The sequence below is a fragment of the Notamacropus eugenii genome, chromosome Y, assembly GCF_028372415.1.
Source record: "Notamacropus eugenii isolate mMacEug1 chromosome Y, mMacEug1.pri_v2, whole genome shotgun sequence".
In the NCBI taxonomy this organism is placed as follows: Eukaryota; Metazoa; Chordata; class Mammalia; order Diprotodontia; family Macropodidae; genus Notamacropus; species Notamacropus eugenii.
Window position 1 is genome coordinate 3,240,532 of NC_092880.1, and position 27,232 is coordinate 3,267,763.

At 36.6% G+C, this 27,232-nt stretch overlaps 1 protein-coding gene and 1 pseudogene across 1 annotated transcript; one reads left to right on the forward strand and one right to left on the reverse strand.

Moving 5' to 3' along the window:
* The window catches only part of LOC140516707 (olfactory receptor 5W2-like), a 226,340-nt pseudogene that overhangs the window by 120,478 nt on the left and 78,630 nt on the right, over positions 1-27,232 (forward strand).
* Positions 8,713-9,657, reverse strand: LOC140516664 (olfactory receptor 5D14-like). Its single transcript, XM_072627658.1, has one exon. It carries the CDS (start codon positions 9,655-9,657, stop codon positions 8,713-8,715), a length of 945 nt encoding a protein of 314 aa, XP_072483759.1.

Sequence of the window (27,232 nt, forward strand, 5' to 3'; positions counted from 1 at the left end):
GTGTTTTCAAATTTTATAGCCATACATACCAACTGAGACTCAAAAAATTAAGTAACCCATTTTCACACAGTTAAGAAATTTGGCATTCTAAGGCAATTCTTGTTAGTCCAACGATCGTTCTAGAAGTAGCTTATACACTCTTGCCTGCTCCACTAATTTGTTTATATTATCAATCTTTATACTTAGATCTTGTACTCATTTGGAATTTATTCTTGTGTACGATGTCAGGCGTTGGTCTCTGCCTAGTTTCTGTCACACTGTTATCCAGTTTGCCCAGGAAATTTTGTCAAACAGTGAGTTCTTATCCCAGAAGCTGGGGTCCTTGGATTTATCAAACAGTAGATTACTATATTCATTGATTACTGTGTCTTGAGTACCTAACCGATTCCAGTAGTCTACCCTTCTGTTTCTTAGTCAGTACCAAGTGGTTTTGATAAATGCTGCTTTATAATACAGTTTTACATCTGGTAGACCTAGGCTACCTTCCCTAGCATTTCTTTTCATCAGTTCACTTTGTATTCTGGACTTTTTCTTCTTCCAGATGAATTTTGTTATCATTTTTTCTAGCTCCAGAAAATAATTATCTGGTAATGTGATTGGTATGGCACTGAATAGGTAAATTAATTTGGGTAGCATTGTAATTTTTATTATATTGGCTCGCCCTCCCCACGAGCAACTGATGTTTTTCCATTTATTTAGATCTGACTTTATTTGTGCTAAAAGTGTCTTGCAATTTTGTTCACATAGTCCATGGGTTTGTTTTGGCAGGTTGACTCCCAAATATTTTCTGGTGTCTACCTTAGCTTTAAATTGGATTTTTCTTTCTATCTTTTACTGTTGGGCTTTGCTAGTAATATATAGAAATGCAGTAAATTTGTGTGGGTTTATTTTGAAACCTGTAACTTTGCCAAAGTTGTTTATTATTTCAAGTAGTTCTTTACTTGAATCTCTGAGATTCTCTAAGTATATCATCATATCATCTGTAAAGAGTGATAACTTAGTTTCCTCTTTGCCTGTTCTAAGTTCTTCAGTTTCTTTTTCTTCTCTTATTGTTACAGCTAAAATTTCTAATACCATACTGAATAATAGTGGTGATAATGGACATACGTGTTCCACCACTGCTCTTACTGGGAATGCAACTACCTTATCTCCATTGCATATAATGCTTGCTGAAGGATTTAGGTCGACTTTGATTATTATGATCATGGAAAGTTCTATTTATTCCTGTGCTCTCCAGTATTTTGTCAAAAGCTTTTTATGCATCTATTGAGAAAATCACGTGGTTTCTAATAGTTTTGTTGTTGACATGATCAATAATGCTAATAGTTTTCCTCATATTGAACCAGCCCTGCATTCCTGGTATAAATCCCACTGGATTATAATGTGTTATTCTCGTCATAAGTTGCTGTATTCTTTTTTGCTAATACCTTATTTAAAAACTGTACATCTTTATTCATTAGAGGACTTAGACTATAACGTTGTTTCTCAGTTTTGATTCTTCCTGGTTTAGGTATCCAAACCATGGGCAACTAGGTGGTGTAATGGATAGAACACCAGTGCAGGCGTCAAGAGGACCTGAGTTCAAATCTCACCTCAGATACTTGGCACTCACTAGCTGTGTGACCTTGGGCAAGTCACTGAACCCCAATTGCCTTATCCTGGGTCATCTCCAGTCATCCTGATGAATATCTGGTCACTGGATTCAGATGACTCTGGAGGGGAATTGAGGCTGGTGCCCTGCACAGCCCTCCCTCACTCAAAACAAAGTCAAGTGCATGTCATGTAATTATTTCTGTGATGACACGGTCTTCTCCAGCAACGAGGGATGAGCACACACATCCAAACCATATTTGTATCCTAAAAAGGATTTGGGAGGACTCTTTCTTCCCCAGTTTTCCCAAATAGTCTATATAGTATTGGAATTAACTGTTATTTAAATGTTTGATAGAATTCACTTGCAAATCCCTCTGTCCCTGGAGATTATTTCCCAGGGAGTTCATTGATGTCTTCTCCAATTTCTTTTCTGAGGTGGAGTTATGTAAGTATGCAGCTTCCCCTTCTGTTTGTCTGAGCAATTCATATTTTTTTAAATAACCATCCATCTCATTAAGATTGTCGAATTTATTGGCATACAGTTAGGCAAAGTAATTTCTAATTATTACTGTAATTTCCTCCTTATTGGAGGTGAGTTCATCCTTTTCATTTTTGATACCGTCTATTTGGTTTTCTTCTTTCTTTTTTCTTAATCTCCTCTTTCTCTCTTTTATTCATGTAGACATTCAAAGATATAAAGCTTCTGTATCCCATAAGATTTGATAGGTTGTCCCATTATTGTCATTCTCTTGAATGAAGTTGTTGATTGTTTCTAGGAATTCTTATTTAATCCACTCATTCTTTAGGATTAGTTTATTCAATTTGCAATTAATTTTTGGTCTATTTTTCAATGGCCTTTAATTACATATAATTTTTATTGCATTATGATATGAGAAGGATACATTGACTATCTCTGTCTTTCTGCACTGAATTGTGAGGTTGTATGCTATAGTACATGGTCTATTTTTGTGTATATGCCATGAACCACTGAGACAAAGGTGTGTTCCTTTCTATCCCCATTGAATTTCCTCCAGGATCTCTCATATTTAACTTATTGAGAGTTTTATGCACCTCCTTAACATCTTTCTTGCTTATTTTGAGGTTAGCTATATCAAGTTCAGAGAGCAGGAGGTTGAGGTCCCCCACTAGTATAGTTTTGTTGTCTATTTCTTCTTATAACTCCCTGAACTTCTCCTCTAAGTACCTGCATGCTATACCACTTGGAGCATATATGTTTAGTAATGATATTGCTCCCTGGTCTATAATGCCTTTTAGCAGGATATAGCTTCTTTCCTTATCTCTTTTCAATAGATCTATTTCTGCTTTTGCTTTACCTGAGATTAGGATTTCTACCTTTACTTTTCTACATTAGATGAAGCACAATATATTCTACTCCAACCTTTTACCTTTACCCTGCATATATACCCCTTTTTCAAATGTATTTCTTGTAAACAACATATTGTTGGATTATGGTTTTTAATAAATTATCTTACCCATCTCCATTTTGTGGGAGAGTTCATCCCATTCACATTCATATCCACATCCCATTCACACACACACACACAGACACACACACATATCTATGTCTTTCCCTCAACCCCTTTTCCCACTATTTGTGCTTTTAGTTCTCACTTTTCCCTTCCCTTCCACAATAGAGTTTTAATTTTTGACAACCACCTCCCTCAGTCTTCCCTTCCTTTTTTCAGTGCCTCTCTGTTTTACTTCCATTTGCCCTTACTAATTCTTTCCTTCCTTCTAATCTCCCCTCCCCTTTATTACCCCCTTCACCTCCTACTGCCTATAGAGCTGGCTGGATTTATATACTTAATTAAATTTCTTGTTCCCTCCTTGAACCAAATTGAATGTCTATCTCCTTGCCTGAAATATTACACTCAGCTTGGCGGGGTAATTGATCCTTGTTTGTACTCCCATCTCCTTTGACTTATGGAGCATCATATTCTAGTTCCTTCAGTCTTTTAATGTAGAAGCTGCAACGTATACTTGAAAGTATACTCTATACTTGAAAGGTTTGTTTCTGGCTGCCTGTAGTATTTTCACTTTTGCTTGAAAGTTCTGGAATTTGGCGATGTTATTCTTTTGTGTTTTTAATTTGGGATCCCTTTCTGGAGGGGAACTGTGAATTCTTTTAATGACTATGCTGCCCTCTTCTATCTTTTCATTGTTTAGATTTTGTTTAAATGATTCTTGACGTCTTATAGAGTCATTAGCTTCTACTTGCCCAATTCTAATTTTTATCAAATTGCTTTCTTCAGTTAACTTTTGCATCTCCTTTTCCATCTTTCCAATCATTTCTTTTAGGTAATTATTTTATCCACTTAGGTTTTATGCTTCCTTTCCCATTTGTCCAATTTTCCTTTATAAGGAGCTGTTCTATTCAGTGAATTCTTTTTTCATACTTTTAAAATCATTGGTAAGTTTTTCTTCTATTTCTCTAATTCGGCTTTGAAAGTGACTTTTCAGCTCTTCCAAGAGTGCTCTTTGTACTTTCGAGCAGTTCTTAATCCATTCTGAAGTTTCACATGCGAGTACAGTCTCAATGCTGACCTCTTTGGTATTCCTGTTTTGGTCCTTGTCCCCATGGAAATATTCTGTGATCTTTTCTTTCCTGCTTTGCTTATTACTCTTGATGACGAGACTTCCTGTGTGTGGCCTCTGGTTCTTTCAGCTAGAAGCTAAGGAACCTGGTGCTGAGCTGGCTGGTGTGAGAAACCAGAGGCCAAGAGAGGTCATTTTGTGTTTCCCTGGATTTGCCCTGGAGCTAGCTTGTTAACTCTGGGAGAAGGTGTGTTCTGGCCAGAGGAGTTCTCTCCTCAACTGAACTAGAGCAAAGGCAAGCTTAGTCATTGGTGATCACAGCTGCCCTAGTGTCTTCCCGTTTCCCCTGGGCGCTGCAGCACCCTTGGAGTCCTGGCGGTGGTGGTTGTGAGACTCCACCCCGCTGTGGCTTCAATTCTCCTCCACTTTCACTGAGGTGGGCCTCTCTGGGACATTCCTGGTCCTACATCACTGAAGGGATACTCCTTAGCACTTTTCCTAACCTGAGGTGCTAAGAGACTGTTTGTTCCTTCTGCTGATCCCACTGATCCTGGATATTTGGGGGAAAGTATTTTATGGTTCTTTCAAGGTCAACAAGGGGAGGGGAGATGGTATTTATCTATTACTCGGCCATTTTGGCTTCTGGAAGTTCAAGTAGATTGCTTACAGACATTCAGTCAGGAGACTGTTACTCTCAGGAGCAGCTGCTGCAGACACCTGAGGGTCCACAGCTCTCACTTGCTCAGTTCTGCTGGACCCTCATCCTGGGGTGTTTTGCTTGAGATTCCACCATGCTACCACTGCCTCAGTCCACCCTGGGACTTTTCTGTTCGACCCTGTGGTGGCAGGGACGCCCTGTGCTGTGCACTGTATGCTCCTCCACCCCTGTGGAACATATCCCTCCCCGTCAACCTTCCAGTCTTCCCTGGTCATGAGACGTTTTCTTAATATGATATTCTGATTATCATGGTCAAGAGAGAGATTTTATATAGGGAAACATTTTAAAGGAGTTTTTTTCATATTGTAGAGACTGTCTGGGGTAGAATAGAAGTATTATTTTCTATCAATGATGAAGTCCTTAGAGATTCCTGTTTTCAGATGACACTGTGATGATAAAATTTGAGTTCTATAACATCATAAACTGATCACAAGGAGATCCCTAAGCCCATAATGGATCAAAAGCTTAATCATTGTTGTACAAATGTGATATTCACAAGGCCTGCAACAACCATGAATATCCCAGCACAATTCTGAATCATTAAATTCAAGAGACTCTCCACATGGAAGACAGAACAGAACATTTCTTTAAATATCATAAAATCAAATCCCAACAACAGAAAGCCAAATCCATTGCAGCAACAAAGAAATCTATACACAGTAACAACCATCCCCAACCCTTCCTTGTGTTAGACTTCCCACAAACCAACTTCCTTAAACAAATCACAAACAAGCTCTCCCACTCAAACTAGTTGCTTCCTTTCCCACCTCTTATTGCTCTGTGACTACCTTCCTCTCAGCATTGCTCTAGTTCTGCCTTTTCCTGCTCCACCCTCCCTGTTCCACGTGACTTGACTCATGTGACTCAGGCTTCCACGTGATTTAAACAGGTCACATGGACTTATTAATGGATGGGAAAGGTCTTCCTATTAAGAAGCAAACTAACATTAATAATAAACAAAAAGTGCATTATCAATACAGTCATTAACATAGAAAAATATTAAGAAAATAGAAAATACCTATAGCCCAAATTATGATATTCTATTGGATGGCCAGCCCGTAAAATTGGTCTTAATTATTTATCTATTTTTGTAGCTATATCTAATTTATATTCCTATATCTATCTTTCATGTATATAACAGATACACACACATATATATGTACACATGTAAAATAGATTTCTAAGATATCTCTATCATTCATTATCATTTCTAAAAGTAGCTTGTGTTTAAATAATTTTAATGTATTTATATTTGCTAATTTTACATTTATGTTACATGTATTTGTCGGACTTTGTTTCTCCTCCAAGGGAAGGTCTTTCTGAGTAGGAATTGTTTTATTCCTTACATTTTTATGCTGTTGTTTTTGTTGTTGTTTTTATCCCTTTGTGTCTGACTCTTCATGACCTTACACTCTGTACAATCCATGGTATTTTCTTGGCAAATATACTACAGTCGTTTGTTATTTCTTTCTCCAGCAGATTAAGGCAAACAGAAGTTAATTGACTTGCCCAGGATTACACAACTGGTAACCCTCTTAGGCTGGATTTGAAGTCAGGTTTTCCTGACTCTAGGACCAACGTTCTAATCCCTGAGCCACTAGCTGCTTCCTAGGCAGACAGATGTTAAGTGAGGTGTTTAAGGTCACACAACTAGCAAGTTTCTGAGGCCAGATTTGAATTCCGTCCTTCCTGATTCCAGATTTGGTGCTCTATTCACTGAGTCTTCTAGTTACCTCACCTATATACTTGTATATACCTGTTTATACATCTCTTTATTGTTATTTTCCTGTCTATCAGTCTATGTCAGTCAAATTGCTAATGATAAAGGCTATGTGTATTTTATGCATATGGAAAATAATGAGTTTAGAAGGAAGAGAATGAATTAGATTGTTTTGAGGTAATTAAAAAGCACTTTCCATAACTCTCTAGACTGTTTAAGTTGTCAGGAGTGGGATTGTCATTGTATAAATATGATGGCAGCATGTTCTTCCCATATTGCTTACCCTAACTATTTCAGAATTTTCTTTTAAAAATTCATAATTTGTTTATTTTAGCATTTTCAACAAAAATCAAATTCTGCACTCTTTTTTCTTCAGTCCCTACCCCATCCACTGAGAAGAAAAGCAATATGATAATGATTATACATGTGAAATCATTTAGAAAATATTTGCATATTACAAAAAATAAGAAAATATTCGTTTTTATTTCAGTCTGCACTCAGAGTTCGATAGTTCTCTGCCTTGGGGTGAATGGCTTTTTTTTCATCATGAGTCTTCTGGAATTGTCTGGGATCATTTTATTGCTCAGAGTAGCAAAATGATACATGGTTGAACGTTATCACAATGTCACTCTTATTGTGTACAATGTTCTGGTTTTGTTCATTTTACTTTGCATCAGTTTTAAACCTTTTGCTACTTACTAGCTATGTGATCTTTAGCAAATCCTTTACTTTTTCTCTGCCTATTTCTCCATCAAAGTAAAGAGAATGCTGGGCTATAAAATCTGTAATATCAGTAAAGTCCGTTTCTTCTCTAAATCTTTATCTTACAACATTGACAATCACAGCCCATATGTAAGCACGTATGTATATATGTGTACTTCTATGTGTGTGAAGATTCATGCAACCTGTCTAAACATATCAATAGTGTGTATATAGGTACATGTATAAACATGTGTAATAAGTAGGTGTTCAAATGAATGTGTGTACATGTACACATGAATATGTAATTACATGCGTGTGATGAGAAGAGAAAACAGTAGGGGTCCAGATATTACCTGCTTGGATATTAAGGGGAAAAATATTCTTAGTGTTAACTATAAAGATTGGGAAAGATGCAAAAATATAAAGACAAAAACATTTCAAAGACACTAAATGGCTAACTTCAATTCTAGAACATTAGTGTTGAAGCATGCTAAATACGTCCTTCTAGAATAGTGATGAATTAAATATGGAGAATGAGACATATATTTTTGAATATGGCTGTTAGGATTTTATTATTTTTAAAAAAATTCATTAACAAAGATCAATTTCAAATTCTCTCCCTTCCTTCAGTACCTTTTGCACTCACTGAGATGACAAGCATATGACATCATGCAAAACATATTTCCAAGATAAGAATTTCAGGCATCGTTTTAAAAAGTACTTTTTTGAGTTGGTATTGTTGTATTGCATGTGTTTTCTTTTTTAATTGTAAGATTGTGTGGGTGGGAAAGCAAATTTATGATTACTCATGAAAATAAAAAGTAAAATTAAATTGAAGTCACATAAGAATGAAATATTTTCCATTCCATTTGAAGTATCACATAATGAAAGCTGATTTTGTCTGCATGAAGTCAACCTATGTGAGTTATTTTAGGATCATTTCTTGCAACTGATAGGATTCCAGCATCCTGTGACATCATTCCCTAAATCAAGCTGTTTTTTGAATCAATAGGAGACTTGTAACTGAAGCAAACAAATTTCAGGAAAAGTGAATTTTCAGCTGCAAAATGTCAATATCATGATTATAAAAATAAGAGGCACTATGTTCCACAGAATACTTGCAGGGATTAGTTGCTGAATCACCTGATTTATTCATCGTCAATGTATGTGCCAGGTATAGAAATACAATGAGAAACAGTGTGGTATACTAGACAAAACACTCAATTAAGAATCAGGAGCTTAAAACTTTCACTTGATCACTATGATAATCTAACTTTGTGATTCTGGGCAAGTTTTTTGTTGTTATTGTTATATTACCCCCCATTTTATGACCCTTAATTTATTTTTAAAAATGAGGTTGCAAAAATGGATTATATTTCATCTATCAAGCTCTAATGATCTAATGACATGGAGACAAGCATGATCAATGAGAAAAAGCATTTCTATATATCAGTTTCCTGAAGGCCTGCTTCACGTCTTTGTTCCTCAAACTGTAAATTAGGGGATTCAACATGGGGTTCACTACTGTATAAAAGACAGAGGCCACTTTGACTGTACGCCTTGAGTTTTTGGAATTGGGAACACAGTACAAGGAAAGGATGGTTCCACGGAAAATGGTGATGGCTGTCAGGTGGGAGGCACAAGTGGAGAAGGCTTTACGCCTCCCACTGGCTGATTTCATCCTTATTACAGTACCAAAAATAAAAGTGTAAGAGGCAAGGATGATGATCAGGGTACTCACCTCATTGAATGTAGCAAAACCAAAAAGCAGTAAGTGTGGGACATGGATATTTGAGGAAGAAACAGAAATAAGAACAGTATATTCAGAGAAAAAGTGGTTGATAATTTTGTAGCCAGAGAAAGTTAATTGTAGGGCAAAGCATAGGAGTACAAAGGGACCAAACATGCCCCAGAGATAGGATCCAGCCACCAGCAGGGCACAAAGTCTCTGAGACATGGCAACTGTGTAGAGCAGGGGATTGCAAATGGCCACAAAGTGATCATAGGCCATCACAGCAAGTAGGAAGGACTCCATAACCACTGCAGTAGAAGACAAGAAATATTGTAGCATGCAACTGGAGTAAAAGATGCTTTTATCCTTTATAACTAAATTCTCCAAAAGCTTTGGTGTGACAATGGAAGAGTAACAGAAATCTACAAGGGACAAATGGCTAAGAAAATAGTACATGGGAATATGAAATTTGGGATTTACTCTGATGATTAAGATCACGCCAAGATTCCCTATGACTGTGATGATATACATGGCCAGGAACACCAGGAAAAGGAATACTTTGAGCTCTGGATAAACTGTGAATCCTAAGAGTATAAATGTGGTCACAACACTCTGATTGCTGTCAGTGTTCATCATGGCTCATGGAAAGGGAAACAGGGACTCAATCTTGTAGAGCATAACAGCATGTAGAATAAAGACAAAATTGTTCTGCACCCTCTTTCCGTTCCTATGAAGACAAGAAAATGAGAAGAAATATGTTTTGGGGTTAGGTTTTCATACAAGAATAATTGTTTTTTGTGGACAATTTCTGTGAATATGCTTGGGAGAGTTATTTACAGGGACAGATATATCATTTAAAAATCTCTGTTAAATTTCATCTAACATTAACAATGTTTCTAACTCTTCTGATATATCATTTTAAAAGTATTGTTGTGTCCCTAATGTCACCAGCATGACCACTCCCATCACTGTTGACAATGATGTCACTTTCCAATCTTTTCATCCTAATTGATTTTATTCACTTTTTTTCTACATGGTCTTGATGACTAATCAAAGTACTATTATTTATCAATACTTTTTAATACTTAAATTCTTTATTATTTTTAAAGCACAGACACTTGGTCAGTGCCAAGGTGACAGAGTAAAGGCAGGGACGCAACTGAGCTTTCCCCCAAACCCTCCAAATAACGTTAAAAATTACTCTAAATAAATTTGAGAGCACCAGAACCTAGATAAACAACAAGTGAAACAATTTTCTAGTCCATGACAACTTTGAAAGTCAGATGGGAAGGTCTGTTGTACCAGGGTGAGAGACGAGTGTAGTCCAGTGCAGGGTGCACCAGTACAGACCAGGCCCCAGTAAAACAGGAGCAGGTCTTATATCAGCAGAATTAATGAGACTGGTGTTGGATTCCAGACCTTTCAGCCCACAGACAGTAAGAGGATTGGATAACGGGTCAGAAGATTTACAGAGGTCCCTTTGGTGGCATTGCTTGTCTTGCATCTGGGTGGCATCAGTAAGTCTTAGTCCTAGTGCAAGGAGGAGCACTAAAACAGTAGAGCTCATGGCCTGAGTGGAGAGGGGACCCTGTTCACAGTTCCAGAGTTCAAAAGAATGCCTTTGGCTGCTCACAAAGCAGTGTACAGTACAGGAGAGTAGTAAACATACCTCTCCTTAGACCATACCACGTTGTAAGAGCCAAAAACTTACAGGTCTCTAAAACTACTTCTGAAAAGAGCTGCATGAAAAACCTGAAACTTAGGGCAGTTCCCTCTCCACTTGGAAAGCAGAAGCACACTTTAACATAGACTTAAAAGTCAAGAAAAAGAGTGGAAAATGAGCAAACAGAGAAAAATTTGACCATATAAAGCCACTATGGTGACAAGGAAGGTCAACACACACAGTCAGAAGACAGCAAAGTAAAAATTCCTTCATCCAAAGCCTCAAGGAAAATTATGAATTGGTGTCAGGCCATAGAAGAGCTCAACAAGGATTTTAAGAAAAGAACGTGAAACATTGGGAAAGAAATGAGAATGGTTCAAGAAAATCCTGAATAAAATAGTTAACACCTTGGTAAAGGAGACACAAAAACACTGAAGAAAATAACCCCTTAAAAGGAAGAATAAGTGAAATGATAAAAGGGGCACAAAAATCCAATGAAGAAAAAAATGCCTTGCAAAGTAAATTTGGCCAAATGGAAAAAAAAGTATAAAAATTCACTGAAACTTCCTCATTAAAAATTAGATTTTGTAAAAAGGAAAAGGAGGAACAAAAGCTCCCTGGGCAAAATAATTCCTTAAAAGTTAGTATTGGCCAAGTGGAAGCTAATGTCTTTAATGAAACATCAGGAAACATTAAACAAAATCAAATGAATGAAAAGAAAACGAAAGAAAATGTGAAATCTGTCACTGGAAAAAAATAACTTACTTGAAAAATGTCTAAAGAGGGATAGTTTACTATTTATTGAACTACCTGAAAGCCATGATCAAAAAAAGGGGCCAGCCACTATCTTTCAGGGAATTATCAAAGAAAACATCCCGGATATTCTAGAGCCAGGAAGTAAAACAGAAATTGAAAGAATGTACTGATCACCTCCTCAAAGATCACAACATGAAAACTCCCAGGAATATTATAATCAAATTCTAGATCTCATACATCTAGGAGAAAACAATGGAAGTAGTCAGAAAAAAAATAACTCGAATATCATGGAGCCACCGTCAGGAAAAGCACAAGGTTTGGCACCTTCTGCATTAAAGAATTGGAGGGCTTGGAATACAATATTCCTGAGGAAAAAAGAGCTAAGATCACAACCAAGAATCACCTCCTATCAAAAGTTAGTATACTCCTTTCGGTGGGGAGGGAATGGAAATTTACTGAAATGGAGGACTTTCAGGCATTCCTGCTGAGCAGAACTAAGTAGAAAATTTGACTTTCAAATAGCAGATGCAAAAGAAGCATAAAAAGGTAAATAGGAAAGAGAAATCATAAAAGATTCAATAACGTTAAACTGGCTATATTCTTACAGGGAAAATTCTATTTTTAACTCCTAAAAACTTTGCAATTATTAGGGCAGTTAGAAGGAGTATACATAGAAAGCAGAGGTGTGAGTTGAATGTGATGATATCTGAAATTAAAAAAAAAAAGTTAACAAATGAGAAAGAAGAATGCACCGGGAGAAGAGGAAAGATAAGGGTAAAATGAGATAAATTTTCTGACATAAAGGAGACCTGAATGAGATTTTGTTGGGGGAGGGAGGAAAATAATGACAGTGGGGATGGGAGCAGATGACCCTTACTGTTATTGGAATTGGCTCAAAGAGGGAATAATCTACACACTCAATTGGTGGTAGAAATCTGTCTTATCATAAGAAAGTACGAATGGATGGGAATAAGAGTAGGTGGGGGAACTGACAGAAAGGAGGAAAGGACAGTTTGGGGGAGGCAAAAGTCAGAAGCAAAACAGTTTGAAAAAATGAATGTGGAAAAAGAAGAGAGAGAGAGAGAGAGAGAGAGCGAGAGAGAGAGAGAGAGAGAGAGAGAGAGAGAGAGAGAGAGAGAGAGAGAGAGAGAAGGAAGGAAGGATAAAGGGGAAAAACAGGATAGGATGAAAGAAAATTTGTAGTTGATAATCATTACTGTGATAAAATTGAAGTGAATTTCTTTGATAAAACTTCATTTTGCAAGCATGCAGAAAAGTGAGTCACATAAATGTACAGAAATAAGATCCATTCCCCAACTGATAAATGGTCAAAGTATATGAACAGGCAGTTTTCAGACAAAGAAATCAAAATTATCAATAGTCACATAAAAATACTTTAAGCAACTATTGATGAGAGAAATGCAAATTAAACAAACTTTGGGTTACTACATCATATCTCTCAAACTGACTAGTATGACAGGAAAGGAAAATGGCAAATGTTGGAGGGGTTGAGAGAAAATTAAAACCCTAATGTACTATTGGTGAAGTTATATACTGACTCATCCGTTTTGGAGAGCAATTTGGAAATATGCCCAATGGGTTATAAAACCAGGCATGATCTTTGATCAAGCAGTATGATTACTAGGTCTATATCACAAAAAAGATTCAATAAAAAAGGAAACACGAAAAGTGTCTTGTATCAGCAAGGACCCCAGAATACACAGGAGGACCTACTGTCAAAATTCTTACATCTATTTTTCTAAAAGGAAAGAAAATTTTAAGTGGTCAACAATCTACTTTAATCAAGCACATATGTCATTCACTTAGTTCAGGGGGAAAAGTCAGCACCCTGAACATCAGAGAAAATATACACAGAAATTACAAGCAGAAACTACAAACAGAAAGACCAACAGACAGGGCTTCTAACTGTCTGAGCATAGACAATACATGCTTCATTACCAGAGAGAGAAGCACCAACATCTGGGTTTTCAAAACTGGAGGAGTGGGGCTTCTTAAAATGGCTGTCCAGAGTATCATCTGGCAAACAAACCTTCCCAAAAATAAGCCCTAAAGTCAAATCTCACCTCAGAGTATTTATACACTTTTCACAGCTGGAGGGCAGGATCCTCTGACCTAGAGCCTCAATAGAAATTCAGAAAAGGTTCTCGAGGCCTATAAATGGGTGGAGAACATCTAATTAGCATCATATTCCACCCTAAGATCTTTCATGCCCATAAAATAGGCAGCTTGAATCAGAATAGGTGTTAACATTTTAAGTAAATACAACATAATTCCCATAAAATAAACACATTATGAGCTTTACATTTGCAGAATATATAATATAACATCATTCTTTGAGGGTCAATCTTTGGGGAGTGAGTGATCGGTTCCTCCTTCCTCAATCCAAAACAAAATGTTCAAATAAAATCCTTTTGGGAGTGTGTCATTCTCCTCACACTGACGTGGCAGGCACTCTCAGTTATAGGCTCTAATGAGCAAAGTCCTAGTTGTAATAATGCTCCAGCATCAACTTCCAAGTTCTGAGGGGTGGCTGGGCAACAAAGTCATCAGGGTGAAGTCCTTAGAGATACCTGGCACTTCCTCCCACCCTTCATAGACAACTCTACCCCCTGGGTCCCAAACTACCCCAGGAGAACAGTGCAAAAAAGCTCACTCAGTGCTTTGCTGTGCAGTACCCATCTTGACCCAGGGCTAAACTTTGAAGTCCTTTGAACTCCCGCCTGGGTTTGCACTCAGGTAACTCTCCACTCCTGTTCCAGGGCTCACCTTTCCATGGTGGGCACACAAGCAGTTCTCCACTGCTGATGGGTCATTTCGCAGGCAGTTTTCTGCTCCTGTTCCATGGCTCTGCATGCAATAAAATCTCAGGGCATCCACCCCTCCAACATGGTCTGAAGACTGGCTAATTCACTCACGCCCTGGCTCTGGCCATCCCCACCTCCCAGAATTCTACCGAGCAATAGCCACCACAATTGGGAAACAATGAACAATTATCCCAGCCCCCATACTTTCCTTTTAGTTTGCAGACCCTGCCCAATTATGCCATAATAAATATATCAGCAAGGACCCCAGCATGCACAGGAGGGTCTGCTATACTGCTTCTTAGATCTGCTTTTCTAAAAAGAAAGCGGCTTTTGAGAGGCCAAAAATCTACTTTAATCAACAGCATATATCACTCATTTAGTTCAGGGGAAAACGTCAGCACCCTGAAATTCAGATAAAATACAAATAGAAATTACAAACAGAAAGACCTTCACGCAGGGCTTCCAAATATCTGACCATAGATATATACACACAAGCATACATACATAGAAACATCATTACCAGAGAAAGAAGCACCAACACCTGGGTTTTCAAAGCCGGCCCCTTAGAGTCTCGTCTTGTCAAACAAACACTTCCAATATGTAAGGCCCAAAGTAAAACCTCACCAAAGAGCTCACTTTTTCAGAGCTGAAGGGATGGACCTACACACATAAAATATTCATAGGAGATTTATTTTCTAGTGGTGGTAAAGAATTGGAAATTCAGGAGATGTTAATCATCCTAAATTCATATGATTGTAATGGAATATTATTTTGCTTTAAAAAATGGTGGACACGATGGTCCCAGAAAAACATGAATTTATACGAATTGATGCAAAATGACATGAGTCGAAGGAGAAGAACATTGTATACAGTAACAGCAATATGAATAATAATGTACTATGAATAACAACGATTCTTAGCAATACAATGATCTAAGACAATTCTGATGGGCTTATGCTGAAGGTGTTATCTGCCTCCAGAGAAAGAACTGGTAGAGCCTGAAATCAGATCAAATATACTTTTCTTCTTTCCTTTCTTTTTTTCTTGTTTCTTTGTCTGTGTGTGCTTTCGCAGACTGACTTGCACAGAAATGTGTTTTGCATGACTACACATGTGTAATCTATGTCAAATTGCTTGTTTTCTCAATGGGACACAGAGAGAAGGAAAGAAGAAAATCTGGAAGTCAAAGTTTGAAAAAAAGAATGAGAGATGTTTTTGCACACAATTGGGAAAAATAAAATATTAGATACGACTTTAAAAATAAAGAGTCAGAGACATCTCTGGTTATAACTCATCCTACCTGAACTAGTGTTTTTGAAGATCTTTTTCAACTCAGATTCTGTGATCTAATCAATTAATACTTTGCTTTTGAATTACTCGCTTTTGTATTGGTGTTGCTATAGACAACAAGTGCACAGCATCTGGCTCACAGCTTTCTGGCACAATGCTTAGTTATGAAAACAATGAGATAAGCTTTGCTTGCTGCATCATTTTCTCAGTTATCCAAAAGAATTCAAAATAATAGGATAGTTTTTATGGAGTTTCCTCTCCCATAAGTATATTTTATCATGTCTGTTTGGCCATGTATTCATTTGTGTTGGAAGGAAAAATATGCATCTATCCCTTTCTCTTCTTTCATTCCAGGACTATTTTAAAAAAATCCTCTGAAGACCTTCTGAGTTGCTGCTAACTTGGTGTTTTATCATACAACCAATACTACATCCAAATAATTGTATTTCTAACTAAACCACTTTTCTCTTTCAGAAGAAGAGCTTGAGAAAAATTTATCAGTTATTTTGCTAAGGTGTATTAACGATTTTGATTTTTGATATTTATTGAAATAAAAAAATCAAAGAAGTCTTTCTATTCTTTTTCAAAACAGTATATAAGGTGATATTTTTATGTCTCCTAATGTAGAAATACCAAATAAAAACTCTGATTTTTGAACACATTTACTTAGAGATGGATATTAAACAGTTCATAATAGATCTTGAATTGAAGCTATTCAAAAGTCAACTTTTGTTCATAACATAATAACGTCTCTGACCCCTGCAAGTTGTCTTCTAAATTCATGCCGTTGACCACAAGAATTTTGTTTTTTTCACTTGACAGGGTAAAGGAGGTAGAGCACAACTCCATTACTCTTTCCCTTAAATTCCTACCCCACACTTCGTAAGGTAATATAAGGAGGTTGACCCTCTGCATGAAAATCACAAGTGTTGGTCTAGTCATATAAAGATAGTAAATAGAACTTATTTTAGTTTCATAAACGTACCAATTTCTGAAGGGTAGGAATAGGTGTGAGCATTAGTTTCTAGACTTTGGTTATTTGTTGTATTAATTTATTAATTTTTGATGACCTTTATGCCGAGCAGCTCAAATGAATTCAAAACTCCTAATTAAATAGGTCGGTCATAAATCATGACTAATTGCATTTCATCAAAGTTAGGAAACCAGAAAGTATTAGTTCCAGGATCAATTAGTACATGGCTAATTGTGTTTTTATGACTGGTAATCAAACACATTCCCACATGCATATTTCTATAGATGTCAGTCCCTCTCTTCTAATCACCCAGACTTGAAATCTATGTTTTTTGCTTCTTTTCTGCTTTACTATTTCTTTCACCTCTTTCAATGAAACACTTTTCACATCCTGTTATTTATACTTCCACCTTGTCTGTCATATCTCCTCTCTTCTCATCTAGTCATCATTCCTGTTTGGATACTCACCACTCCTCACATCAAATATTTCAAAATCTTCCAAGCTGATCTTCCTCCCTCCATTTTCTTACCCTTTCAATCTTTATTTTGTCCAGCTTCCGAAATAATCTTAGTGGATTCACCGCCCTGATTAAAAACAAACCAAAATATCAAACAAACAAAAACTCTTATAAACATAAACAGAAATAAAAAACCTTCAGTGGTTCCCTATTATCTATAAAATGAAATATAATGTATTAACCTAGCATTCATGGTCCTCCATAACAAGGTCCCAATATACCTTTTTAACCTTTCTTCATGTCACTACTTAAAACACAATTTAAATTTTTTTTTTTAATAATGCTCTTGCCTAACCAGGTGTTAACTTGTCCTGAAGGCCCATATTCATATAGAGCTTTGACTAGACTTGGAAAAAAACTATTTCACTGGATTAAAGATAAAACCCATGTTTTATGTAGCCTTGAAGAAATATACATACTCTAGTGCAATATGGTATGCAACCTTTTTTTTTTTTTAAATCTTCACTGTAATTTCTACTTCACATCCATTGATGAGTGTTTTCTGTATCTTTAGGTTTCGCTGGAACATTTTATGCAGATTATTCTGCTGACTCTATCTTAGTCTGCAATATGCTACAACATTTTTCTTGGGTATCCCCAACAATCTAAACTGTATTTCTCTCCTAGAAGGGTCTCCATAATTTTTAATCATTGTATCCACATACCTAATATAACATCTTGCATATGTATAAAATTCAATTAATGCATGTTTTGGAGTGGATGGATAGATAGGTAAATGGATGAAGTTCCTGGATGTTTGAAATAAGAAAAGTAACATTTTTCACTGACCCATCAAAAAGGAGATGAAAGACCATCTCCTTACCTGCTGGAGGGATAAGTGATTCTCAAAATTCTTACGTCTGGAAGCAAAGTCTGGGGCCAGTTGTCTCTATCTTACATCTTTGTTTTGGGTCTTTGAGGCCTGAGCCCTAGTGAGTTTCTGTTAAGCTTTGGGCCATATAGTCTAGAATCTCCAAATCCTGTGGGTCCACTTTTCAGAGTATAATTTCCTTGTACTCCCAGAACAAAGTTTACTGAAACTCATTATCTTGACTTTACTGGAGCTAATAAAATCCCCAGAGATAAATAATGATGCTGAACATTTCAAAGTGATGCAATAATAGGAAGTTGTGATTTAAAAAGAAAGAAATTTCTTTTATATTACTCAAGTTCGTCATCCCCTTTGACGAGGAAGGGTGTAGTTGTTCTGTGTAAACTGATAGAGTCATACAGTAAGGGATATTCTGGTTGGAGAATATTTCCCACTTACAAGAACTACCTATAAAGGACTCATTTTGTAATACGAAGTGCATCTAACTGGCAAGTCAGGAATCATGGGATAAGATTCTATAGTCTCATCATTTAGTTATAAATACTCTACTATGCAATGGTTCCATTATTGGGCTTGGAGTCGTAGGAGAAAGCTTCAGATACTACCTCTGATACTTAAAATCTGTATTAAAATGAGCATTTTTCTTAAAGTTTAAGAGCCATAGTTTCTTAATTTGTAAAATAGTGATAGCAAGGCCCCTAAAACCTACCTCACAGGAGTGTTGGAAAATTAAATTGTGGTTATGGACTTAGGGCAAATGAACAATGGTTATTTAAATTATCTTCCCTTGTTTAAAAGTAAAACAACGATTTCTTCCTTGTTAACATTAAAATCAACAAGTATTTTTAAGCAGCTATAATATATGAAGTAGTGTACTAAGCAATTACAATGAAAGGAAAAAAATAAGTCACTGGACTTGAGTAATTATATTCCATTAGTTAAGTAGAAAAGATCCTGAAGAACCTTCTAGGGATAAGCTTGACACAAGCAATGTTTCACAGAATCATAGACTACGTTTCTTGATACTTAGCAATGAAAGGATTTGGCTTGTTACTTATTTATATCTGTTAGAACTATGCAATAGATGATATGGATAGTCCTACTAATCTACATTTGCAGTAATATTAGCAACATGCACAGATAATCAATAACTGTAAAAAGAGTTGGTGAAAATAGGGTAGACTGTTAAAATTCCAGACTTTTTGTGAACTGCAGATTTATCCCAAATACACATATAAAAATAAAATGGTTAGCAATGAACAGTGTTCCTTTTTAATGTTTTCACATGTTGCATTATTCCTGGGTTGAGAAAATCAAATGAGAAAAACATGACACAACATAAATAAGTTAACTATCAATATTCCAAAATGAAATTTAGACATCTCTAAGACATGGGATTTGAAGAAAGGGAAGATAGATTTGTTCTTGATTCATTCGGTCAGAGCACTCCATCTCTGATCATTTTTGGTCTCAGCTCAATGCTCTTAGATGGAGAAAGTGAGATGGCTGTCAAGGCAGAAAATGATATGATACCAAGCAGAACACAACCTCAGGGACTAGTCCACCCTTCCTAGAACCTTCTGCTTGGAAAGTCAACATAAGGGGAAAGTGCTCCCAAACTATGGTAAGGTCATTTGGGAATACTCTTTGACTCTGTCCACCAATATCCATTTCATAATCATCAGGAGACAACTATAAAATAATATCTCAAGTACGATTTTGGAGCTGCAGAACTGATAAAAGGTTAGGTGAAATGGTTTCCAGTTCAACACAACTTAGGAGGTATGCAGGAAAGATCTCTTAAGGTGGGGGTGTTTAGCTTGGAAACCCACTCAGAGTGGGTAACAAAGGTCATATCTTGGCACCAGTAGTGGCCCGTGGAGGTAGGAGCTTGTCAGAAGCAAGCTCTCGACCTAGGGACAGTGGTAGGTGAAACAACTGGGTAGAAGAGGACCCTTTGCTGACACTGGGTTCAGGACTCTGTTGCACCACCCGTATACAATTCTAGGACATAGCTCCAAAGGTAAAAGGGGTATTAGCGTTTGCAGCTAATGGAGACAAGAGACCTGGGTCACAGTTTCAGGGTGAAGAGGAGTGCTTGTGGTCATTCATGGGGCAAAAACGAACTTGGTCTCACTTCTCGGACAGAGGGAGTCCCAGCAATTGTAGTGAATAAATTACCCAAATTAACAGAAGAACAAATAGAATACTTAAATAACCATGTCTTCGAAAAAAAATGAACAAGTCATAAATGAGTTCCCTAAGAAAATATTTCCAAGACTAGATGTATTCACAAGATAATTCTATCAAACATTTAAAAAACAATTAATTACATTATAATATAAACTATTGGTGAAAATAGGCGGAGTCCTACCAAATTCTTTTTATGACACAAGTATGATAGTAATACTTTAACCAGGAAGAGCAAAAAAAAGATGAAGAAAATTACAGAACAATTTCCTTAATGAATATTGATTCAAAAATTTAGATAAAATACTGGCAAGGAGATTGCAAAATATATATCACAAAAATCCTACAGTATAACTAGGTGGGATTTATAAAAGAAATACAAAGATGGTTCAATATTAGGAAAGAAAACAACATAATTGACAATACCAGTAATAAAACCAATATATATATATATATATATATATATATATATATATATATATATATATATATATATATATATATATATGTATGTATAAATATATACATATATATATATATCATGTGATTATCTCAATAAATGTAGAAAAAAGCTTTTTGACAAAATACAACACTCAATTCCTATTAAAACTCTAGAAAGCAAAGTTTTCCTTAAAATGATAAAGAGTATCTACTTAAAGCTATCCACAAGCATCTATAATGGGGATAAGCTAGAAATTCCCAATAAGATCAGAGGAGAAGTAAGGCTACCCATTATCACAGATATTATTCAGTATTGCTCTAGAAGTGCTAGCTAAAGCAATAAAACAAGAAAAAAAAATTGAAGGTATTTTAATAGGCAATGAATAAAACAAATAGCACTCTATTTTTCTTTTTTTAGAATTTATTTATTTTTCAATTCTCAATATTCACTTCCACAAGAATTTGAATTCAAAATTTTCTCCCCACCCCACCCCAAGAAAACATACATACCATCCACCCCTTCCTCTAGTCTATCCTCTATTACCCACCCTTCTTCCATCCCACTTCTCCTCTATTTTCCTGTAGGGCAAAATAGATTTCTATACTCCATTGCCTGTATAGCTTAATTTCAAGTTACATGCTAAAACAAATTTTTAACATTCATTCTTAAAGTTTTGAGTTCCATATTCTCTCCCTCCCTCCCCACCGACCATCATTGAAAAAACAATCAATTCAATATAGGTGATACATGTGTAACAATGCAAAGCACTTCCACAATAGTTCTGTTGTAAAAGACTAACCACATTTCCCTCTGTCCTGTCCTACTCTCCATTTATTCCATTCTCTCCCTTGACCTGTCCTCCCACAATAGTGTTTGCTTCTTATTATCCCTTTGCCCAATTTGCTGTCCCTTCTATTATCTTCCCTCTCCTATTCCCTTCTCCCTTGCTTTCCTGCAGGGTAAAATAGATTTCCAGATCCAAGTGAGTGTGTGTTATTCTTCCTTGAGCCAAATCCCATGAGAGTAAGGCTCAGTTATTCCCTTTCATCTCCCCCCTTTTCCCCTCCATTGAAAAAACTCTTCCTTCCCTTTTGTATGTGAGATGATTTCCTACATTCTACCTCTCCCTTTCTCTTACTCCTAGTACATTCGATCAACAGTAAAATTTGTCCTTTAGGTATTTTCCCTTCATATTCAGCTCACCTTGTGCCCTCTGTCTATGTATGTGTGTGTGTGTGTGTGTATACACGGACACATATTCATATATGTATATATATGAACTTTTATATGCACATATAGACATGCATGCATATACACATATGTACATGTATGCATATGTGTATATATGTGCATGTGTGTACATGTGTGTATACACACATATACATATAAATATATACATAAAATACACACATTAACCCATGTACATATGCAAAATGGCACATATATAATATGCGTGCAATCATACCCATACGCACTTACATATATATATTCCCTCTAACTACCTTAATACTGAACAAGGTCTCATGAGTTACATATAACATCTTTTCAAATAGAATGTAAACAGTTCAAATTTAATAAGTTCCTTAAGGCGTCTCTTTCCTGTTTACCTGTTCATGTTTCTTTTGATTCTTGTATTTGAAAGTCAATTTTTCTACTCAGTTCTGGTCTTTTCAACAAGAATGCTTGGAAGTCCTCTATTTCATTGAAATTCCATTTTTCCCCTGTAGTATTATGCTCAAGTTGGCTGAATAGGTGATTCTTGGTTGCAATCCTATCTGCTTTGACCTCTGGAATATCATATTTCAAAGCCCTTCAATCCCTTAGTGTAGAATCTGATAAATCCTCTGTTATCCTGATTATATTTCCACAATACTTGAATTGGTTCTTTCTGGCTGCTTGTAATATTTTCTCCTTCACCTGGGAACTCTAAAATCGGGCTAAAATATTCCTAGGTCTTTTCCTTTGGGGATCACTTTCAGGAGGTGATCAGTGAATTATTTCTATTTCTATTTTACCCTCTGGTTCTAGAATATCGTGGCAGTTTTCCTTGATAGTTTTTTGGAATATGATGTCTAGTCTCTGTTTTTAATCATGGTTTTCAGTTAGACCAATAATTTTAAAGTTTTATCTCCCGAATCTATTATTCAGGCCAGTGTCTTTCCAGTGAGATATTTCACAATATCTTCTATGTTTTCATTTTTTTTGGTTTTGTTTTATAATGTATTGGTTTCTCATAAAGCTTCCATCTGCTCCATTCTAATTTTTAAAGAACAGTTTTCTTCAGTGAGCGTTTGAACCTCCTTTTCTATTTGGCCAGTTCTGCTTTTTAAAGCATTCTTCTTCTCATTGGCTTTTTGGACCTCTTTTGCCATTTAGGTTAGTCTGTATTTTTTTAAATTGAATTATTTTATTTGTTTTCATTCCTCAACAATCACTTCGATATACCTTAATTTTTTTTTCCACTCCCTTCCCCTTATTCCTCCCTCTGTCCCCACTCCCTCTCTGAGATGGCATACAATCTTATATAGGTTCAACAGCAGCATTCCTATTAAATGCATGTTGCATAGAAGAATTAAAATGAATGGGGAAACCATAAAACAAGACAAATCATAACATAATACAAGAGAAAATGGTCTGTTTCTGTCTGTGATACAATTTCATAAATCTTTCTCTGGATGTGGAAGGTGTTTTGCCACGAGAGTCCATTGGAAATTTTTTTTTAATTTTATTTGTTTTCAGTGTTCTACAATCACTAACTAGATACAGTAGCTGCTGGCTATTTCGTATACAATCACACTTAACTAGTTATCTCGTTATGTGTGAGGGGGATGTGGTCTGGACAACTGAGGCTCCTTTGCCGAGCTAGAGCCTAGGCATGCTCAGCTATCTGTCCTAGTTTCTTCCCAATTCCACTGGGGTACTGAGGCATGCCTGACGTCCTGGTGTTGGCAGTTGCTGGCTTCACACCCCTGAGGGTTCAGGATCTTCTCCCAGTTTGTTGAGGTGTGGTTGTTTGGGACAGCTCTGATCCTGCATTGTTCACCTGTGGCTACAACAAGAAGAACCCTCTTTAGTGATCTTTCTAGCCTCACAGGTTAAGAGTCTGTTTACCTCTTTTACTGCTCCCATTTTTCCAGGGTTTTTCCTGGGGAGATATTCTCTGTATTAGTCAAGATCAATAAGGGGAGGGAGATAGCAATTACCTATCACTCTGCTATCTTGGCTCCCTGAACCACCCATTGGAAATTTTTTAAGTCTATGCATTTCAGTGAAGTACGAAGTCTACCAGAAAAATTTCTCACATATTGTGGTTGTTGCTGTGTGCAAAGTTCTCCTGGTTTTGCTCCTTTCACTCAGCATCAATTCATATATGCTTATCCAGACTTCCCTGAAGTCTTCCTGTTCTTCATTCCTCATAGCAATAGTGAGTCTATTTTTAAAGGTGCTATTCTCTTCAGCATTTCATTGGGTCTCCTTTAGCCAGCTATTGACTCACTTTTCATGACTTTATGTCATCACTCTCATTTCTCTTCCCAATTTTTCCTCCACCTCTCTTACTTGATTTTCAAGATCTTTTTTTAGCTCTTCCATGGCCTACAACAATTGCATACTGTTTTGAAATTTTGGATGTAGAAGCCTTGACTTTGATGTCTTCCTCTAATTGTATACTTTGTTCTTCCTCATCCAAAAAGATGGGAGAACTTTCTTTTCATCAAGAAAGTAACCTTCTGTAGTCTTATTTTTTTTCCCTTTCTGGGACATTTACCCATCCAGTTACTTGACTATTGAGTCCTTTGTCAAGTGGAGCATATATTACCATAGTCTTCAGAGGTTTTGTACCGTTGATCTCTGAACTATCTCTAGGGAACTGTAAGTTCTCAATTCCTCCAAGATGGCACAATCAAGGGAAAGGAGTTTACTCCTCTCCTGGCATGCACTCTGGTCTTGGAGTAACCACAAGCACTCATTTCTGCACTGGAAATGCCTGTAGGTTTCCCTCTCCATAGCCACCACCAGCTCCACCATGCCAGCGGCAGTTTTCCTCCTCACCCCAGGACTGCCACTCAGGGCTGAGATCCACATCAGCCACTCAATTACCTCAGGTTGTTCAGGCAGAGGGCTCCAAAAGTGGATACTACTGCTGCAGTCACAATGGCTGCTGCTGTTCTGGAGCTGGGGCTGAGACCAGATCACATTTCCCTCTCACCCAAGTGAAAGAGTTTTCTTATTGACCTTTGAAGCTGTCTTTGGCGTTTGTGGTTTGAGGAATCTGGGAACCACAGCTGCTACCCATGAATCCATGCCCTAAAGCCTGCTACAGTCTTGTCCTTGCCACATGGCCTGGGCTGTGCTGTGCTCTGCTCCGAGCAAGATGAGATAGATCCTTCCTGTTGGCCTTCCAGGCTGTGTTGGGCTGGAAATCTGTTTCAATCTGTCATTTTGTGGCTTATGCTGCTCTAGAATTTGTTTAGAGGAATTTGTTACAGAAATTTTATGGGTTATGGGGTGACAGCCAAAGCAGGTCCATCCTTTTATGCCACCATTTTGGCTCTGCCCACAAAAATAGCATTCTTTATAGATGATATGATACTATACTTAGGGAATCCCAGAGAATATACTAGAAACTAGTTGAGATAACTAACAAGGTCAGCTATTACAGGATATAAAAAAACTACATAAATCACCAGCAATTCTATATATTACCAAGAAAGTCCAACACTAAGATATTGAAAGAGAAATTCTATTTAAAATAGCTGTTGGTGCATTTCTTTCTTTCTCAGAGGACCAATGACAACAAGAACGTGATGTTCTAATTTCCAAGTGAATTGGATTTAAGTGAGGCAGGGCTGTGCAAAGTCAGGAGCCTCACTCTGCCCTGCAGAACCATCTGGGTCCAGTGAAAAGACACAGAACAGGTAACCATAAATAACATAAAACAGTTGGGAGTCTTCTTGCCAAAACAAACCCAGGAACCACATGAACAAAATTTCGAATCATTTTTCACAGAAATAAAGTCAGATCATAACAATTTGGAAAAAACGTATGCCACTCATGGATAGGCTGTTCAATATGATAAAAATGATTATTCCACCTAAATTAACGTACTTAGACCCATACTAACCAAATTCCAAATATATACATACATATATGTGTGTGTACACACACATATACATGTGTATATATATGTGTACACACATATACACATACATATATACATATATACACATATATGTATACATATACATACATATTATAGAGCTACAGAAAATAAAAATTTGATAAGTAGAATGTCTAGGATATCAATGGAGTCAAATAAAAATAATATGAAGTAAGGTAACTTAGAAGTTTTGAAAGATATGATTAGTTAGCAATATCTGAAAGATTCACAGCTCTCCTCTTCTTTCCAAAGTGCTGCGTTTAAGTTTAATTTGTTGTTATTGCTGTTGTTGTTTTTCAGAGGAACATTATTGATAATTACAGTGCATTGACTCTCCTTATTCTGGTCAGCCCCCATCCAAGTTGGCAAGGAATTTAATCTCAAGTAGGGAAGCCAGTTATGTTGTGTTCAAACTTGGGTGGAAATGGATTCTTTTGTTTAGATACCCCAAGACTGGGATTGGTTTGGGATAGCTGAGAGTAGTCTAATATACTGATACTTTCCCTGTTCAGAGGGTGTGAAATGAGGAAGTGACATCAGCCCTTGTTGAAATGTTATATAAACTATGGAGTTTAACACCCAAAAGAGCTCAGTTTTGACTGTACCTCTTTATGCATGCTGGTAATAACAAAGACCTTGTCACACAGAAAGGAGTATGATTTTCTAAAATGAAAGGAAACTTTGTAGGGGTCAACAATATACTTCAATCAAACACATATTTTGTTCAGGGGAAAAAGTCAGCACCCTGAACTTCAGAGAAAATGCAGAGAGAAATCAAAATTAACAGACAGGGCTTCCAACTGTCTGACCATAAGCAATACATACATCACCGATCAACAGACAGATCTAGCTGTCTGAAAACAAATAAATAATTACCAGAGAGAGAAGCACTACCATATGGGTTTTCAACGTGGAGGGGCTTCTTAGTGGCTACCCAGAATCTCATCTGGTCAAACAAACACTTCCAATGAATAAATCCCAAAGGAAAACCCCACCTCACAGTATTTAAATACTGTATATTTATACAGAGCCAGAGAGCATCACAACCCTTGAGAACTAGTGCTTCATTAGAAATTAAAAAAAAATTATGGGCCTGGCCACAAAGCGAATCTCCCTCAATCAAACTTCCCTTAATGGGCAGGCCAATTAATACCTGGAGAAGACCTTTAACTCTCATAATTACCGTTACAATGCTCCACTTGGTTGGAAAAAAATAAACATGTGCATATGACCTAATTTTTTCATTTATTTTTTTAGACGAAACTCTGAAGGTTGATACAGTATGGATCTCAAACTGCATTACAAAGTAGTCATTATCAAAAGAATCTGTTATTACCTATGAAACAGATTGGTAAATCAGTAAAACAGATTAAGTACAAAACAGTAAAAGATATTAGTAATCTGTTTTATGGCAAATCCAAAAGTCTAAGATTTCAAGACAATAAATCAATATTTGAGTAAAATTTCTGGGAAAACTGGAAAGCAATATGACAGAAACTAGGTATAAAACAACATTTCACACTATAAAGCAAGAAAAGGTTAAAATGGTTATGTGATTTAAAAAT